The 18,044-nt window shown below is 39.7% G+C and overlaps 1 protein-coding gene across 1 annotated transcript; it reads left to right on the top strand.

Moving 5' to 3' along the window:
- Nucleotides 1–8,084: 8,084 nt before the first annotated feature.
- LOC132272634 (uncharacterized) lies at nt 8,085–9,551 on the top strand. Its single transcript, XM_059773738.1, has 3 exons — nt 8,085–8,415; nt 8,518–8,816; nt 9,509–9,551. The coding sequence occupies exons 1-3, from the start codon at nt 8,290–8,292 to the stop codon at nt 9,549–9,551; spliced, it is 468 nt and encodes a 155-aa protein (XP_059629721.1). The 5' UTR covers nt 8,085–8,289.
- The last annotated feature ends 8,493 nt before the right edge of the window (nt 9,552–18,044 follow it).

The raw sequence follows: 18,044 nt of genomic DNA, 5'->3' as shown, positions 1-18,044 counted from the left end.
TGACCTGATAAATAAAAATTTATTACTTTATTGAGTTTATTTGAGTCAAATATAATAAGTTTCATTTAAAAATATAAAGTAATTGATTATTTTAAAAGTGGTAATCTATTTTTTAAGTTTATTTTAATCTAGTATTTTTGTTGGCAATTGATTATTTTAAAAGTTGTAATCTATTTTTTAAGTTTATTTTAATCTAGTATTTTTGTTGGCTATTAAAGTTTCAACCACCATGTATATGTAATTCTGTATATTTGTTTTATATACTTCAGATTGTATTTGGTTTTTTTTTTTTTTTTTTCCTAAATAGATTATGTTTTTTATTATTAATATACATATATTATTTTGATAGGCATTTGTTAATTGTTATAATGATAAAAAGGTAATGATTTATCTAATCCTTAAAAATAAAGACAAGAAGATAATTTTTTTTTTTTTTTTTTTTTTTTGCAAGAGTACGGAAAAATTATAAAACATTACAGTTTTTGCACTAAATTTTGTACCAATCAAATTATTATATTTGAGTACTATGAACCTTACTGTGAGGAGAGAGAGAAAAAAAAAAAAGTAGAAGAATAAGAAGATGATGATGATATGGCTATGGAAAATTAAAAAGATAAAAAAAATGGACTATAGAAAATTGAAAAGATTAGGAAAGGAAAAGGGAGTATTTTATGGAAACAAGCAAAAATCGTAATGATACTTATTTAAGTTGAAATTTTGAATAACCACATCATATTTTTATGTATGTCGATTTTAAGTCGGGATATTAAAGTAATCAATAATATCATTTTCCTTGATAATATATCACTTTAACAAATTAGATATGGATTAAAGGTCCAAATCGACAGTGATCGAGTTTGATTAAAATTATATATTAATTTAAATTATAATATGCTACATGTACATATATAGAGAGAGTGTTTTGATATTTTGCTCACCCAGTACAGGGACGAACCCAAAAAATTATGTGAGAGGGGGTGACCTTTAACAACATTAAGATAAATAAAAAATAAAAAATCAAACCATTGAGTCGGGGGCAATAGTGAAAAATTTTGGACAATACTTACCTACTCACCAGTGAGTGGAAAAATTATATTTACCATCGATGTAGCGCAACAACAAGTGTCCTGTAATGTAAAAAAAAAAATAGAACAATACTTACCTACTCACCGATGAGTAGAAACTTCATACTTACCACCCGTGTGGCACGACAATAAAATATAAAATAAAAAATAAAAGATTTGAAAAATTATTTGGGTTAAACCCAATAAAATCTGAATCAAATCCTAATTTGATTATTTCTCTTTATGATAAAATCCGAATCAAACTCAAAAAAATTATGTAGAAGTAATTGGATTAAGCATTTTGATGATGGTGAGACTTAAAAGTTAACTATAAACCTAGCCACTCCCTGTAGAATATTTGCGTTAAAATAGGCTTATTAACATTATTCAAATAAATAAATAGAATATTTAGTCATGATTTGGTAGAAAAATAAAATATGTTTTCTTAAGAATTATTTTTGATTGATTAATTATAAGAAAATCATAAATTCATATTTATTTTCACATGTGGGACAAGACACCGTTAATAAGTGTAAGCATCTACCTTTACACAAATAATTTGGTTTTTTTATTTTTATTTTTTCCAAGAAGAAGGCAACGAAGGGCTAAACAACCCAAGCCACGCTTCGAAAGAACAAAATCAATATTAGTTCATATATGAAATGTTATCACCCACAATCAAAAATCCTAATCCAATTCCTTTCATGGATTTGATTTGAGCAAGATACTTGTAGTTATGATTCCTTAAGACTTAGGGATTAGGGCAATAGAGTAGCATGGGAAAGAGATAATTAGATAAGAGTTTGATTTGAATCCTATTGGATTTAACCCAAATAACTTCTTAAATCTTTTATTAATATTTTTGCCTACTCACCAATAAGTATATGATCTCTACTCACCGGTGATCCAATCACAAATGCACACTGCCTATAATTACAAAATCCAAAAATTAATAAATAAGAAAAACACATAGAGTGATTGAATTTATTCCTTAAAAAAATATTTTTCTTATTTATTAATTTTCTGATTTGAAATAACAGATGATATGTGCATTTGTGATTGGACAACAGTTGCCTTGATGATGGCCTGACCTGTGTGTCACTCCCGTTGCTGCTTTCCTCCCTTGGTGATTTCCGCTGTTGCGTTGTTTCTCAGCAAATCTGGAGCCCGTTCTTCAATTTTTCTTCTATTGCTTCATGATTTGTTTGTCTTTGTACGGCTATAGTACTCTTTGTAGATGTCGTATGACTGTTTTTCTTATTACTAGGATAAAAAATTAAAAAAAAAATTTCATTTTTCTGTCATGGAGTAATTGTCTTGTTGGTGAGGAACATTCAATCTTTCGTTTTTTTGGCAAAAAGAACAAAAAAAACTTCTAAACTATACAATTGTTGCATAATGCCTCCTGAACTATTTTTGGGAGCAAGTTGCCCCCCTTAACTATTAAAAGTAAGCAAAATGCCCCCTTTAAGGCTATCGGAGACAACTTTCTGACCGGCAAAGTGATACAATTACTAATTTACCCTTAGTTATTAATTTATTATAAAAATATATAAAATTCATGAATGTGAAATATCAATAATGCTCTCATATTTTTATTTTACTTTTTTCTTCTTTAGTCTTCCTTCACCCTCTTCATTCTCTCTCTACCTCTTCTCTTTTACCCACGTCTCACCACCACCACCTCACCATAACCGCCAGCAACACCACTACACCATATAAACATAAACAATATTTTATATGTTTGGCATAACCCAATTCTTTATTGTTTTTATGATTGTTCTGTTTTTGTTCCCTCATTATTTTGAATGATCCAAAAATGGTTAATTAAGTTAGTCATCAGACCTCAATCACATGGATTTTATTAGATTATAAGCACTTAGACTCAATTATTTTGGCCTTTATCATCCTACAACACTGACAAACAAAAATGTGAGAAAGGAGCAGGAGCAGGAGCAGGAGAATCTTAATGAGTTAATGCACTTGAGTTTTTGGTTCAACTATTGGCCATGCTTGTTGTTGATGGTTGTTTAATACCTTTGTTGTTTTTATGATTATTCTGTTTTTGTCAACTCTTTGTTTTGGTTGTGCAGACTTATGATAAAAAATCCATTGAAGAAAGGTTTGCCACAAAGAGGAAGCTAACATGTCCTCAAAACCAAAAAGACCTTCTGAATACTATCCTCACACCCAATGACTTGATTCAAGACATGATTTCACAACGGTGCAATAATTGGTGTTGCCAGGCTATGGTGAGGTGGTGGTGGTGATGGTGGTGAGACGTGGGTGAAGGAGAAGAGGTAAAGAGAGACTGAAGAGGGTGAAGGAAGACTGAAGAAGAAAAAAATAAAATAAAAATATGAGGACATTATTGGTATTTCACATTCATGAATTATACATTTTTATAATAAATTAATAACTAAGGGTAAATTAGTAATTATATCACTTTGCCAGTCAGAAAATTGTCTCCGATGACCTTAAAGGGGGCATTTTGCTTATTTTTAATAGTTGAGGGGGGCAACTTGCTCCCAAAAATAGTTCAGGGAGACATTATGCAACAATTGTATAGTTTAGGGGGGTGTTTTTTGTTCTTTTGCTCTCTGTTTTTTTTTTCCTCCATGTTTTATTCATTCAAACTATCTATATTGATTCAATGGATGAATTAATTTGAGGCTGCTTAGTAGGGGTGACAAATTACGACACAACACGAGTTAAAAGGGTTTGAATTTGGCATAAATAGGTTTGGGCCATAAAAGGGTCGACACGATTAACCCGTTTACTTAATCGTGTCAGGTTAGAGTTGAGGGGTTCAACCCGTGTAACCCGTTTATAATCCATTTAAGGCAACATGTTATAAACGTAAATATGACCTATGTAATATGTTACCTGTTTAAATCTAATTACTATGGATAGTTAAGTCATTTCAACATAAACCTTGTCCATGCCTTATGATTTTTCTTTTTATTTTGAATATTTTGTTTAATTATGACAATTTTTTTTCTTTCTATTATTTAGTATTTGATTAAATATTAAATGTCTCATTTTGATAAAACATGTCATGAAACAGGTTAATACATTTACCTGTTTAATAAACGGGTTGGGTTAGTATTGAAATTTTTTTATACGATTATTAAATGGGTTAGGTTTGGGTTTACCTATTTAGTATAATATTCTTACATTGACACGACACAAACACGACTCACGAATACGAATTGCCACCCCTACTGCTTAGGGATGAAAGGTTTAATATACTACGTACTTTGATAAATTTTTCTTTTTTGGTAATTAATTATATTTCCTTTTATTTTTATAATGAGTGGTATTGATAATATTAATTTTGGGAAAAAAAAAGGGAGTGTGGTTTTGTAGTAATTGGAAAGAAGACAAGTGGGTTTGAAAAGTGATAATTGGATCTAATCTAACCGCCACTATAAAAAGTAAAGGTACAACTTGGGTTGGGTAATCCAAATGACCTGAGTCCAGCCCGATTTTTTATGGGCTTGGACAATTATTTTTACAATTAGGATTGGGCTTGTGTTGAAAAATCCCAACCCGAATTTAATTGGGGTTGGACTTGGGTTGAAGTGCTGGCAACTTGAGTCAACCCAAATCCGAATTATAATATTATTTTTATATATATTTTTACTTATAAATACATTATATATAATATTTAAACCATGATTTTTTTTTTCTTTTCTACTTTTTTTTTGTTGTTAAATCTTAACTTCTTGTATGTTAATATTTAGAAGAATTAATTTTCTAAAAAATTGTTTGTAATTTATTAAAAATTTACAAAAAATCTTTAAACTTCTTATTGTTTAAGAGTAATTTAATATAAAACTAATTCAAGATCATATTAAATTTTGAGGAGTGCTAATTGCATGTTCATTCAGAGTCACAGTTAGGATTGGTTAATTTTAAATGTATTAATTACTTTGACTTTCTATTTTTATGGGACTCTACTAACATTACTTTTTAGACAAAAATACCCTTTTAAATTATTCCTTTCTTCTTATCTCATCTTTTAATCGATTCATATGGAGATGTGTGCGTATATATGTATGTATGTGTATATATATATAATAATAATAATAATAATAATAATAATAATAACTAATGTGATGTGAATGGATGTTGAAAAAAAAAAGATAGAAAAAAATTCGAAAAAAAAGGAAGAAAAAAGAACAAGATAGATTCTGAGATTTAAAAAAGATATATACAAAATTAGTTTTATATACGTATATATTTCTTTTTTGGTGAATGAATTATTTATTTTTCTTTTATTTCATTTTCTTTTCTTAAAATCCATTTATAGAAGGATAGTTGTAAAAATAAAAAATAAAAACAAAAAGAAATATATATATATATATGAAAAAACAAAAAAGGAAGAAATTTATAATTGATTTTTTTTTTTACCTTTCTTTTATTTTTTTTGGATTTTTTTCTGGCTCTTTTTTTTTTTTTTTTTTTTTCTTCTTCCTTTTATTTTTTTCTGAATCCATCCATCTCTTGTGAATGAATTATCCTATTTATATTTTTTTCCTTTTTCAGAATACATTCACATAACTAACAACACATCCTTGATTAAAAGATGAGAGAAGAAGAAAAGAAGAAAGATTAGATAATTTAAAAGGGTATTTTTGTCTAAAAAATAATGTTAGTAGAGCCCATAAAATATCGCTCTTCTTAAATTTTCGGTATAAAAATTAGTCATATGAGTAACCCGAATTAACCCGAAATTTTAACTCGGAATCTAAGCCCGAATTTAAAAGTAGAAGGATGGGATGAACTCAGGTTGAGTAGTTAAGGTTGAAGATAATGTTAGGATGGGCATGAGTTTAGCATTTCATATGATGGATTGGGCTCAAGTTATATCTCAAACCCGTGCAAGCCGCCCGAGTTGCAGCCCTAATTTGAAGTATGAATAAATTATCTTGCTCACCGATGCGCAAGAGATCATTCAGTGTACTGATCAATGGAGTTTTGTGTCAATTTCTTTGTCATCACCATCATCACCTCTAAAAAAAAATTTCATTTCGAAATTTGGGTGCTAAAATAGTGTTTCAACTTTGAAGTTCTCAAGGTTATTAGGAACAAGTTCCAGCGTTAAAGAATGGCTGCAATGTGTTTTTTTTAAAAAAATTATACACAAACTCATTTTTATATAATCTAAGGCAAGTATTGTCCAAACTTCTAACCCATTTTAATTGGTAGTTATTATTTTAAAAAAAAAATTATATTCAAATTGCGATATTAAACGTACTTAATTAAATAAATGCTAAAATGGTCCAAAATTAAGTTATTAATAGTGTAATTGAAGATGCAAGAAACTCCTTCTATTCTTTCTCTCTCTAGAATTCTTACACCTCAACCCGAATCAAGATCCACCTCCTCTTCATTCCAACTCCTATTTATAGATACTTACCAGATATTTACAAGATATTTACAAGATATTTACTAATTGCTGGACCTGGGCCTATTCCTCAGTAAGCCCTGGTCACTCTTGATGGGCTTACTCCCGCTCGGCCCATATGGCAGTGTCTTTCTATGGGCTGACCCAGCTGTTCGGACTGAAGGTTGTGTTTTGCGAGTCGGACCTGGCCCATGTCATCCAGGGCCTCCTCAATTGCCCCCATAATTGCCCCTTATTTAATAAGGGGTAATTATTGATGGCGTCTCATCATGACGCTGACGGCTCGAGATAACCACGTGGGGGAGCGAACGGTCAGATCCAGAATCAATGTTCCGGGGTTCGAGGGATTTCTTGCCTTCCCGACGCTTCGGCCCTCGGGCCCCCTTGCCTATATAATGCTCTAGAATTCCACTTCACTTCCCTTTACCGTCTCCATCATCAGCCAAATCTCCCTCTTTCTAGAACTGTGCTAAGCCTTTTCCGGTGAAATCCTTCGAGAGTCATTCTCCCAGCGATCTTGCAGTCCTCCGAGGTTAGTTTCGTTCTTTTTACTTTCGGCAGGCTTCCATTTTCCCTCTTTTAGATTCTTCTTGCACTTCCACCATGGTTGTAGATCTGGGTGTTCTTCGTATGAGACTTAGACTTCCTGACAACATCGTAGTTAGGGTTTGCCCCCAAGACGTTAATATTACGACCGGCGCCGGCCTCCTGCCCGGCGAAGTCTTATTCACAAACCTTCAACTGAATGTTGTTAGGTTCCCTCTGCACCCTTTCTTTAGTTACGTCTTCAACAGATTGGGGATATCCCCTCTGCAGGTCAACCCCAACTTCTTTAGGATCATATCTGTTATGCTCTTATTGATGCGTGACAGAAATCTGGACCTTGACCTCATAGACCTCCTTCTGTGCTATAAGGTCAGTAAGATCCGTACTAACGAGCCCTTCTACCACCTCTACCCGTTCGAGAAGATGTCCATATGCACTGACACAATAAAATCTGAAAAGGGTTGGAGGGATAGCATAGTGGGTATTAGTGGGGCTTGGTCTTCGCCGGCTGCAAAGGATTACCCAATCCCGAGCGCCTTTGGTGTCTGCTCTGTCTCCTCCTATAAAAAATTCAAATCCCATAAACATGACTGCCCCTGTGAAACATGCGTTCCTCGTTTTTGCACTTACTTATGCCGCTCCTTGGGAATACCTTGTGATGACTTGAGCTACAGTGTTTGCAGGGATAGGATTAACTACTTGAAGAGATACGTTCTGAACGATATTCCTTCCTGCTCAGATCTCCTCACTTCAGACAACCTCTTTGCGCTCTCATCACTCGGCTACAATATGAGCAGACTGCAGATTCCCTCTTTTGGCAGGAGGAAAAATACTCCCCCAGTCATTCCTGCTGCTGGGGCGACCTCCTCTCCAGCGTCGGCTTCTTCTTCAGCCACCATATCTGACACTGTCCCGAGCGCAGTGGCTACTAACCCTGCTGCCAGCGCCCCTGCGGCCAACCAGAACGCGCCCTCCCCAGCTACCATAGCTCCTGCTGCTGCGGGGGGCGGTCGGGACAAAGAGTGAGGCAAAAGGCCTCATCCTGATAGTGAAATCGACCCTGAGGAGGAGCCTCTTATTAGAAGGACCCGAGTCTCTGGGCCGGGTACTCTCTTGCACCGAGCGATCAGAGCTCCTTCTCACTCTGGGCCTCCTGCAGCTGGTGGCTCTGCTTCTGCTTCAGGCCCCCCTTCTATCCCCAGCTTGCCGCCATGGGCCCCTCGGTACACTCGAACGGATGGGACGTTCGTGAAACCGAACGAGACCATGCTGAAGGATGGCCAGACCGCTATGGCCTACTACAGGAGCATGTGGACTCCGAAGGACATTGAGGCGGCAAAGGGCCTTTCCCAGAAGGACGTGTTCAGTCGCTTTCCCCAATCTGCTATGGAGGTGACTTTTATTTTCTAACTCATGAATTCTCTTATATTACTTGGTCTTGCCTTCGCCCGTTCTGACTATTGGTTTAACCGTTCTTATTGTGCACCTATGCAGACATTGTTCGGGATGATGGCCATGCAGAAGCAGGTGGAAATGGGGAACGCCAGGGCCCGAAAGTATTCTGACAGCCTGGAGGTGGCTAATAAAGAGAACGACCTCCTTGCCATGAAGAATACCGAGGTGCTGGTTCGGCTTGACAAAGCCGAGCAAGAGAGAGATGTCCTGAAAAAGGAGAATGATTCCCTTCAGGATGAGAAGGACGCCCTCCAGCTCGAGAAGAGCGTCTGGCAGACTGAGCAGGAATCACTCAGAGAAGAGAAGGCAGAACTTCAACGTCTTCTAGCTGATGAACAGTCTGCTCGGATGGCTTTTGAAAAAAGAGCTCTGGACGAGCGTACCGCTCTGATCGACGCTATCAGCAGAGTGGGTGGTGGGATGCTGGCCCTTCATGCTCGGTTCTCCAGGGTCGGTGCTCTTCGGTATGCTCAAGGATTCCGGGAAGGTTTCGCCGACCGGGTTCCGGATGAGGGACAGACCAGCTCCACTCCGGATGAGGTAGACAAGGATCTGGGGATCGAGCCTCTGGGGGTCTATGTCGACCCAGAACCCACCGAAGCGGAGCGTATATTTGATGAGTGCCAGGACATCGCATCCTCAAGGATCATCACAGCTCCTCCTACCGCTCTGCCACTGACCGCTCCCCAATCGTCAACCGTGGCTCCCTCTGTAGCCACTGCTGACGCTGAACCCCAGCCGAACGACTCAGTTATTCACCTGGATTCCCCACCTCATGAAGGTGAGGCGGCTGATGGGGCCGAGGAGGCGAGTCGGCAGGACCAGGATGCTGTTGGTACTGAGGCGTCTAGCTAGGGCTCCTTCGAATTCTTCCAGTTCATATCTTCTTGTAATGATGGACACCTCTCTTTTGTAAACTAAATGTTCAATATTAATGAAATGGCCGAACTCTTTTTCTCTATGTGTTGTGCTCTGTTCAACTTATCTTCAGTACATATATATCTTTTCTCTCTTTTTCTTTTTATATTAGCTTTGCTGTGTGTTTGTACGGCAAGTGCCTGGCGCTCGGCTAGAATGCCACTTGCCACTTGGCTTTAAATTTTTAGCAAGTGTCTGGCGTTCGGCTTATAGTGCCAGCTGCCACTTATCTTGCTTAAGTGCTTGGCGCTCGGCTAGAATGCCACTTGCCACTTGGCTTTCAATTTTTAGCAAGTGTCTGGCGTTCGGCTTATAGTGCCAGCTGCCACTCATCTTGCTTAAGTGCCTGGCGCTCGGCTAGAATGCCACTTGCCACTTGGCTTTAAATTTTTAGCAAGTGTCTGGCGTTCGGCTTATAGTGCCAGCTGCCACTCATCTTGCTTAAGTGCCTGGCGCTCGGCTAGAATGCCACTTGCCACTTGGCTTTCAATTTTTAGCAAGTGTCTGGCGTTCGGCTTATAGTGCCAGCTGCCACTTATCTTGCTTAAGTGCCTGGCGCTCGGCTAGAATGCCACTTGCCACTTGGCTTTAAATTTTTAGCAAGTGTCTGGCGTTCGGCTTATAGTGCCAGCTGCCACTTATCTTGCTTAAGTGCCTGGCGCTCGGCTAGAATGCCACTTGCCACTTGGCTTTAAATTTTTAGCAAGTGTCTGGCGTTCGGCTTATAGTGCCAGCTGCCACTTATCTTGCTTAAGTGCCTGGCGCTCGGCTAGAATGCCACTTGCCACTTGGCTTTAAATTTTTATAGTAGACCATTGGAAAAGAAAATTCTTCTCTTCTTTTTTTGTAAATTCCGGTAACTTGCTCATTCATATGTATTTGATTGATAACAAATAACATCCAATTAAAACCAGAACTTAGCTTCTATTGATAGTACCTCTTCAGAGACGTGGCGTTCCAGGGCTTGCTGACCAACTTTCCCGCCATGGTTTCCAACGTATATGCCCCTTTGCCAATGACTTCTGCAATTCTGTATGGGCCTTCCCAGGGTGGCATCATTTTTTTGACCATCCCCACCTTTCTTTTCAGAACCAGATCGCCCGGGGCAAAATCCCTGCGTTTTACTCTCTTATTGTGACTATTCGCCAGCACTTGCTGATACGATGCTAGCCTTATAGCCGCTGCGTCCCTCCTTTCGTCTATCATGTCGAGGTTCAATCTTAACATCTTGTCGTTCTGATCTCGACTCCATGCTAAGCTTCTGATAGTGGGGACTAAATGCTCAACCGGTATAACTGCTTCGGTACCATACGCCATCGCGAACGGGCTCTCCCCAGTCGGCCGCCTTGGGGTGGTTCTGTAAGCCCATAGAACGTTCGGGAGTTCATCCAACCACTTCCCCTTATGATCTTCCAGCTTCTTCTTAATGCAGGCGAAAATGGTTCTGTTTGTGATTTCTGCTTGTCCGTTAGCCTGAGGATGACTTACTGCAGCCAACTTCTGGTTGATTCCATACTCCTCCAGCAGCTTTCTTACTTGCCTGCTGTCGAGGTTTGTGCCATTGTCCATGACTATTGTTCTGGGAACACCGAAGCGGCAGATAATGTTGTTCCAGATAAATCGTCTCACCTGAGTCTGAGTCACGCTAGGATACGGTTCTGCCTCCACCCATTTAGTGAAATAATCCGTGGCCAGTAACACATACTTGTTCTGAGCTCTTGCAGTTGGCAGAGGACCGACCACATCCATCCCCCATTGCGCGAAAGGCCACGGCGAGGCCATTACGTGCAATTCTTCAGGTGGTTGGTGGATCATTGGTCCATATCGTTGGCACTTATCGCACCTTCGAGAGAACTCCTCCGCATCTCTTGACATGTTTGGCCAAAAATACCCTTGTGTCATTGCTTTATGCGCTAACGATCTTCCCCCAGAATGATTGCCACACACACCCTCATGAATAGCTCGCAATACCTGCTGCGACTCCGCGGGGGTGACACATTTCAAGTACGGGCCAGAATAGGACCTTCTGTACAGCTGGTTCCGCACGATGGCGTACTTGGCAGCATTCTTTTTGAGTTTCCTAGCTTCATCCCTTTGCATAGGCAAAACGCCATCTCGAATATAGGTAATGATTGGGTCAATCCAACTCGGTTCATACGGTATGACGTTGACTTGCCAAGGGTCCGAGACCATCGGTTCTTCGAAAATGGACGGCTGGGTCACTATTCCCACTGGAATCACCCTCGCCAATGTTTCACCGCAACTTGAAGCACTGCATGCTAAACGGTCTGCATCTGCATTCTGTTCCCTCGGCAACTGTATGAATTCAATCTTTGCAAAGTCCTTGGCTCTACGCAGAACGGCAGAACGGTATGCCCCCATTATGTCATCCTTGGTTGCGTACTCACCATTTACCTGCCGAACAATCAGCTGTGAGTCACTATACACTGTCAAACTTTTGATCTGTAGCTCTTTGGCCAACTTTAATCCATTTAGCAACGCCTCGTATTCCGCTTCATTATTGGTGGCTCGGAACTCAAGTCTGAGTGCTTGGCTCAAGGAAGTACCCTCTGGGGTTTGCAGTTTGATCCCAATCCCAGCCCCCGTCTGGTTAGAGGAGCCATCCACAAAAAGTTTCCAAGAGCCGCTTCTAAGGTCCTCTTCCGTATCTTCGGCATCACATTCTAGTAGGAAATCGGCCACCGCTTGCCCTTTAATAGCTGTTCTCGGCTCGTACGTTATGTCAAATGAACTCAACTCTATGGCCCACTTTGTCATTCTGCCCGAGAGCTCTGGCTTGTGCATGAGCGTTCTGATTGGGAAAGGTGTTAGAACAGCTATGGGGTGGGATTCAAAATAATGCCTTAACTTTCTTTTTGCATTTACAAGTGCAAGTACCACCCGTTCGGCCTTTGAGTATCTTTTTTCTGCCTCCATCAGTGTTTTGCTTACATAAAATACTGGGTATTGCACCCCTTCCTTGCAACGAATCAGAACGGCACTCGTCGCGACACCAGATACTCCAAGATATAGAAATAACTTTTCTTCCGGTTCTGGGGCTGACAGGACTGGCGGATTCTGCATATATTGCTTCAAATGAGTCAATGCCTGTCGTTGCTCATCCCCCCAGACCTGCCTTCCATGGCTCCGAATCGTGTCAAAGAATGGTTTGCAGTGGTCTGACAACTTTGAAATAAATCGACTTAATGCAGCTATTCGTCCTGTTAGGGCTTGCACCTCTCTGATCGTCTTTGGCTCGGCATTCTTAATCAAAGCCTCTGCTTGAGCGGGGCTAACTTCGATGCCCCTGCGGTTGACCACGTGTCCCAGAAACTGCCCGGAACTCACACCGAACGAGCACTTGGTCGGATTGAGCCTCATCCCATATCGCTTTAGTACATCAAATACCTCTTGCAGATGCTTCAGATGATCATCCTTTTTCCTACTTTTCACCACCATATCATCAATATAGGCTTCGACAATCTTACCCATTTGATTCTTAAAAACTTTGCTGACAAGTCGTTGATAAGTTGCTCCCGCATTCTTTAATCCAAAAGGCATAACCTTGTAGCAGTATGTTCCTCGCTCGGTGACAAAAGAAGTTTTTTCTTCATCTGCGGGGTCCATAGGAATCTGATTATAACCCGAATATGCGTCCAGAAAGGTTAAACGCTCATACCCCGTGGTGGCATCCACCATTTGATCAATCTTAGGCAACGGGAAACTGTCCTTCGGGCAGGCTTTGTTTAAATTGGTGAAATCAATGCATACGCGCCATTTCCCATTTTTCTTCTGCACCACAACGACGTTGGACAACCACTCAGGGTAGTGCACCTCTCTGATAAATCCCGCATCAAGCAGCCTATCAACTTCTTCCGTTATGATCTGATTACGTTCTGGAGCAAATCTTCGCTGCTTCTGTTTCACTGGTTTGAAATTAGGATTGACATTCAGGGAATGACAGGAGACGGAAGGACTAATTCCAGGCATGTCGAGGTGACTCCATGCAAATACGTCGACATTGTGGGATAAGAAATCCACTAGCTCTTGCTGCTCTTCTCTGGTCAGTCTTATACCCACTCTGGTAGTTCGTTCTGGCCTGGACTGATCGATCTGCACATCCAGAAGGGGCTCCTCGGTCAAGTCGGCTGACTCCTCCACCCTATTCTGCTCGAGTGGAGGTTCCTGTAATTGCTATCTGGGGCTTGTCGATCGGACGGGCGCCTTTCCCTTCCCTGCATGCTTTAGTGTGACGGAATAACACTCTTTGGCTGCGACCTGATCCCCCCGAATGTCTATCACTTTATCTCCATCGGGCCCGAGGCACCTCATGACCTGATGCAGAGTTGAGGGTACACCTCGGACTCTGTGAATCCATCCTCTTCCCATCAGGAGATTATACGAGGGGTGAATTTCCACAACCACAAAAGTTTCCATAAGAGCTCGCTCTGCAGCTTGAACTTCTACTTCCACCATCCCGACGGGTTCCACCCTCTTCCCATCGAACCCTAATAAGGGATTTCCGGTGGGCTTGAGCCTCTCTGGTTTAATGTCGAGCCTGTCAAATGTGTCCCTTGGCATAACATTCGCACTGCTCCCAGGATCGATCAGAACTCTGCGCACCAAGCACTCTGCCACTGTCAAACTGACTACCAACGGGTCGTCATGAGGCAGTTGAACACGCTGCAGGTCTGTCCAGTCGAACTTTATCTGCATTGACGGGCTCTGTTGGTGTAGAGTGGTCACATTGCCGACCCTTTTCTTCATCTGCGTCTGCCGCAGGCGCACCCGTAGCAGCTCATCTGGCTCTTCACTAGGCTCGGGTCGACCATGGATAGCATTGATTATACGAACTGGTTGCGAATTGTGGGAGCTTTGTTTATGACTCCTTTTTATTTGTTCCACTGGTCGATTCTGCTCCATCGCCGAGCCTTGAACATAACTCGCAAACTCCCCTCTAGCTATCAACATCTCCACTTGCCTCCTCAGGTTCCTGCATTCGTTAGTCTGATGTCCGAAATCAGAATGAAAAGCACAATGTTTAGTTTGATCCCTCTGTTCGAGGGGTTGTCTAATTGGCAGTGGTGGATGAAACTTGTCCTTGTTCTCCTGATACAACCTCGCCAGAGTGACCTTCAGCGGAGTAATCAACTCTTCCTCCCTGGACCTTTTTTCGGCCTTCCAAGTGGTCTGACGTTGCGGCTGAGCCTGCTTCTGCCTGATCTTTGCCTTGGACTTTTCCTCGGTCGACACAAGCGACGTTGTCCGAGCATTAGCTGCCTCCTCTTCTTCGAGGCGCACAAAGCCATCGGCTCTCTCATTGAGTTCATCCATGGTAGCTGGCGTATTCACTACCAGACTGGTGTGAAACGGAGTTCCGCGTGTCATGGCTAACTTGAAGGCTTGAACTGCCGTAGAAGGATGGCATTCGATTACCATACTCTTAGTGAGATTAAACCTGGTAAGAAAGGCCTGGAGCCGTTCATCCTTGTGTTGCCGCATCGTGAACAGGCTCGAGATGTCCTTCGGCGGGCGTTTGTTCCCATAGTACTGGCTTATGAACCGATCGCACAGGTCCCTGAAACTGCCAATGGAGCTCCTAGGCAAGTTTTTGAACCAGCTGAGCGCCGGTCCGGCCAGACTTGTAGGGAAGCATTTGCACATTAAAGAGTCGTTTTCCGTATTCAGGGCCATTTTCAACTGGATATGATACACATGATCGATCGGATCGGTTGTTCCGTCAAACAGAATAAAGACTGGCATAGCAAACTTCCTTGGATGCGGCGCATTCAAGATCTCGTCGGTGAACGGTGAATCCACCGTCCGAGCTGCGGATCGGAGAGCTTCATTCTCTCTCTGGAGTCCAGCGGTAGCTCTGTGAGTTACGGTTCTGCCCTCCGAACCGTGATGAGTGACAGTAACCATGGAGGGCCGGTAAGACGGATCGAACGACCGTTCCTCTATGAACTCTCTCTGCCAAGGCGACGCTACTCGACGGCGATCTACCTCCATCACTTCCTCTCGGTCAAACCTTTCCCGCTGCGGATCAACGTGAGTCGAGCCTTCGTGATCTTCAACTCGACGAACATTTGGCGGCGAATTGTCCATCATCCTTTCATCACGGTGGTGAGCTGACTGATTGTTCTCGTTCTGATCGCCTTGATGCGCGATACTAAATGGAACACCTCCTTCTCCGACCGGAAGCGGATGCGAAACTGCGGGTATTTGCCGATGCTGCAATCCAGCTTTCAATTCTGCATTTTCTTTTCTGAGAGCTTCAATCAAATTCATCAACTCTTCAAGCTTTGTTTGCTGGACAGCCTCCATCGGATTGGAGCTTTCACCTATCATTATTCCCGAACGGAGTAAAGGCATTAATCTCAAGTTCGCGAGTAGATCTAAGCTTCGTGAGTAGGAATTTTTAGATCTGGCTTCTAATTCTCCGAATTATGCTCACTGTTTACAAGATCTGAATTGCCTGGACTCTAAATCCGTCAGATCCTGTCACAATCGAGCAACTCGCGGTTGCGTAGATCTGAAGTCACTCCTGCCAAAGCTTCAAGAATCGTAATTCCTCCAGAGTAGGTCACAATCGCTCAGATCTGGATTCAAATCCGCAAGATCGAGTCTCGATCAACCGAATTGGTTTGAATCCATTCGATACTCCTCATTGATCAACCAAACTTTTATGCGTTTCCCACAGACGGCGCCAATTGAAGATGCAAGAAACTCCTTCTATTCTTTCTCTCTCTAGAATTCTTACACCTCAACCCGAATCAAGATCCACCTCCTCTTCATTCCAACTCCTATTTATAGATACTTACCAGATATTTACAAGATATTTACAAGATATTTACTAATTGCTGGACCTGGGCCTATTCCTCAGTAAGCCCTGGTCACTCTTGATGGGCTTACTCCCGCTCGGCCCATATGGCAGTGTCTTTCTATGGCTGACCCAGCTGTTCGGACTGAAGGTTGTGTTTTGCGAGTCGGACCTGGCCCATGTCATCCAGGGCCTCCTCAGTAATCATTCAATCAAAAATATTAATTCATACTTATACTATATTATATTCTTAATCCTTATTAGAATATTTTAAACGTGACAAACGATTTTGTAGTCCATATATATATATATTTTGTTACTTCAAATTAGAAGGTCGAATGATCTAAATTTTTAGAGCGGCAAAGTAGACATATGCATTATTTGTCTAGTTAAAATAAATTATATTACATCATTTAGGTACAAATAAGAAGGGAGACAATATATATTCTCACTCTCCTTTTTTATGATTTTTTTTTTGGATAGATGAAAAAATAAACTTAATGGAAAATTTTGCTTCCATACTTGTCTATTTTCTCTCAAAACTTTTCCTACACAAAACACATTGAAATAATATTTTCGCGCGAGTATCTTTTTATTTAACATTCATATTTTATCCATTAACTGAATAGTACAATACAACTTCTTTCTTTATTTTTATCTTTCTTTATTTTTATTTTTACTGGGTTTCATAGAGGCAAGTTTTTTTGCAAAACAACTCTTTATTTGTATTTCCACAAGTTTATATATAATTGACAACAACAATATACAATCAAATCTCCTTTAAAAATTAGTATTGCTATCAGTTTCTTCATCTTCTTGTTGTTTTTTTTTTATAAAATAATTTGTTTATCTTAAACTAATAATTAGTTATACTTCAACCTAAGAAAATATGTCTTATTTTAAATATAAATAAATATATTATTAAATTTAATAATTCATCATTTTATTATCTCTTTGTTTAAAAAAAAAAAAAACATAATCAAATACAAACTCATTTATTTTTTAGTATTTGAAATCATAAGGGTAATTTTGGCATGTATAATTATTTTCTTTTCACTTTCGTGTTATCCAAAATAACAAATTAATATTTTTTTACAATTTTCTTATCATATGTGCATGCTAGAAAATAGTTTTCCTTTTCTTTTCTTTTCATTCACTTCACTTTTTTTATTTTTTATTTTCCTTTTCTTACTTATTTCCATTTAACCAATCGGAACCAAATGGAACTGACAAGAGGTCCATAAATTTATTAATGCATTATTTTTTTTATTTTATAATACCATAATTATCCTTTTTATAAAAACTTTAATTTTTATTAATTTTTTTTTACCTTCTTTACTTCCTTTAATACTACGCCGACAATACAAGCTGCCCCATATTAATCTATTTCTTGAAAGCTTTGTTAATGAACAGGTCACAAAATTCTATTTTACATGTAAATTATCCTTTTATGCTTTTGAGTCGCTGCCTAAAGCAATAAGATTAGTTTTGATGGATTGATCCACACAATGCGGTAGAAATTGACTGCCTTTGACTGGGTGGATGAAGAGAGGGCGCGATTTAAGAACTTAATAACTTTATGCTAATACCAATTAAATTAGAAGGTAAATACAAAAAACAACTCTTTTAGGGATCTAGTGGTGTTGATAGGAATGTAGGTAAGTCCTTGAGAACTTGCTTTCAAACTCACTCTTAATTTGAATTGTATGTATATTGTGAGGCCAATATACGTGCATAAGGTATTTTAATTCATTAAAAAAGAAAAAAAGAAGGAAATATTGTAATTTTAATTCATTAAAAAAGAAAAAAAGAAGGAAATATTGTA

Source organism: Cornus florida, unplaced genomic scaffold (assembly GCF_030987335.1).
Source record: "Cornus florida cultivar Cherokee Brave unplaced genomic scaffold, ASM3098733v1 CherokeeBrave_3.0.0_Hap2_Chr09, whole genome shotgun sequence".
Lineage (NCBI taxonomy): Eukaryota > Viridiplantae > Streptophyta > Magnoliopsida > Cornales > Cornaceae > Cornus > Cornus florida.
The sequence above is the reverse complement of the archived record's forward strand: the minus strand, read 5'-3'. Positions and strand labels throughout refer to the sequence as shown.